General features: G+C 40.6%; 1 protein-coding gene across 10 annotated transcripts in view; it reads left to right on the forward strand.

The window, feature by feature from the left end:
* The window catches only part of LOC125028583 (UNC93-like protein MFSD11), a 41,216-nt gene that overhangs the window by 29,332 nt on the left and 9,384 nt on the right, over positions 1 to 2,500 (forward strand). For 2 of the 10 annotated variants that reach the window (XM_047618025.1, XM_047618026.1), the window contains exon 2: positions 2,022 to 2,245. The exons of the other annotated variants lie outside the window; for them this stretch is intronic. In XM_047618025.1, coding sequence (XP_047473981.1) covers positions 2,147 to 2,245 — 99 coding nt within the window. In that variant the 5' untranslated portion in view covers positions 2,022 to 2,146. The remainder of the gene's footprint in view (positions 1 to 2,021; positions 2,246 to 2,500) is intronic. 10 annotated transcript variants of the gene reach the window in all.

The following is a 2,500-nucleotide window of genomic DNA, read 5'->3' on the forward strand; positions in this document are numbered from 1 at the left end:
CAGCGTTCGTGTAATCGTAAAGAAACTTGTAAAATGATGAAATTTAATTAGGTTCGAACACATTTTAATAAGAAATAGTGTAGCGAGATGTGTGTCCCACTCATAGGCTCCACGAAATATGGAAAGCAAAAGGCCTGGGGGGGAGGAAGGAGAGGTCAAGTTGACCCATTCGCTTTGTGTGCACCCGTGTGTTTTTCTGTACCTGTGTCTGGTGTGTACCTGCGTCTGTCTAAGGGCTTGTGTATCTGTGTGCTTGTGTCTAACGTGTGTCTGTGTGCTTGTATGTTTGTATGTACCCGTGTATTTGTGTGTATCTGTGTGTGTGCTTCCGTTTATTTACATACATGTGCGCGCGTCTGAATATCCAATAGCTTTAAATAGTCTTAGTGGATGTTTGTAGGACTGGAAGAGGGTTGAGCGACCGTGCGAGTATGCAGCCTCACGTCGTGCTATCTTTTGTCTGTGTTCTCCAGGATCCTTGTGTACATCCTAATGTCCGCTGAGTGTAGAGCTCTCCGAGTGAAAATCTTTGTAAGGGTTTGAGTGATTGAACGAGTAATGTCGTTTTGATATTTTGATAATTTAATGACAGAATGTAGCAGGTTTGTGTGAGTGTTATTACACACACACACACTCACTCTCACACTCACACTCACACTCACACTCACACTCACTGTATTTATGTATTTATGTTTATATGTTTGTGTGTATGTATGTATGTGTGTGTGTATATATATATATATATATATATACATATATATATATTATATATACACACATATATATGTACATATATTATATAAATAAATATACTTTTATATAGTATATATATATATATATATATATATATATATATATATATAGAGAGAGAGAGAGAGAGAGAGAGAGAGAGAGAGTAATTGATTGATTGATTGACATATATATGTGAGTGTTTGTGTAAAAAAAAAAATATATATGTATTAGTATATATACATATATATTATATTAGTGTGTGTGTGTGTCTGTCTGCTTGTATGCATATGTATATAGATATATAGATAGATATAGTATATATATGACACACACACACACACACACACACACACACACACACACACACACACACACACACACATACACACACACACACACACACACACACACACACACACACACACACACACACACACACACACACACACACACACACACACACACACACAGTCTGCATTGTCGAGCAGGGTGATGGGGCCACCTGCTGAATGTTCCAGTCCGACACCTGTGCCAGACACATGTTTATGCAGCACGTTATGAATGTTTTCATTCTGTGAACATATATAAAATATCTACTTAGTACATAGACCATGCTTTACACACACATACATAGGTGTGTATGTATGTGTATATATACATATATATATATATATACAAACACACACACACACACACACACACACACACACACACACACACACACACACACACACACACACACACACACACACACACACATATATATGTTTGTGTGTGTGTATGTATATATGTATGTATGTATGTATGTATGTATGTATGTATAAATTAGACAGAATGGAATATCAGTGTACAATGATGCTACTTTGTAACCAAAGTCCAGTTGTTTCAAGAGGGTGCTTGCAGTATTCGAACAGCCCGTGATGCTACGTCTGCTTCGTGGCCCTTCCGTTGATAATCTCCGCGGTGGTGTGTTGTACAGTACCACAGGGGGTCATGGGGTCGCCTCCCTCCACTTGCTGTGAGCTCCACACTCGCTCCCGAGCCGTCGCCGCCGCACGCCCCGCTCCGTCCCGTCCCTCCGTCTGTGTCGATTTTTTTTTTCTTTTTTTATGAGAATTCAAAATTGATTAGGAGAAAGCGAGCCTGAAGACCAGCACTGGCACATGTCATTGTTATTGTTGTTTTTTTCTGATGTGAATCGACAACCACAGTTAAGGCAATTGATTTGATTAAGAACGGTCATTTTAGAGGTAATGGACGGGAGATTTACAACCCTTATTCCTATGTAGATTTTGTCGATGAGAATACCTAAAGACTAAGAAACGGAGAACTCGTTTTGTCGTGGTTAGCCCCGCGGCTCCCCTAACCAGTGTCAAAGCATTGTTTGTCGTGTAAGAGACTCTAGTGAGGCACCATGAAGCTCCCTCTCGACCGCACGACCATTAACGTGATCGTCCTCGGTCTCGCCTTCATGTTCATCTTCACCTCCTTCCAGACGCAGGGGAACATGCAGGTAGGACTCCCCCTCAGCTCCGGCCGCGGGCTTGTCGCGGGCTCCTTGGCGGGAGTAGGGCGGAAGGGATAGTTTCCTTTGCTGTTGGTTAAGGGCTCTTGTCTTCCCTTCGCTCCTTTCTTGATCCGGTGGAAGTTCCTTCTTATTCCGTCTTGCGTTTATCATTATTTTACAGTGAAAAGGTGCTGTACATTGAGCAATGTATATGAATATATATATATATATATATATATATATATATATACATGCATATAT

Source organism: Penaeus chinensis, chromosome 9 (genome assembly GCF_019202785.1).
Source record: "Penaeus chinensis breed Huanghai No. 1 chromosome 9, ASM1920278v2, whole genome shotgun sequence".
NCBI classification, from domain to species: domain Eukaryota; kingdom Metazoa; phylum Arthropoda; class Malacostraca; order Decapoda; family Penaeidae; genus Penaeus; species Penaeus chinensis.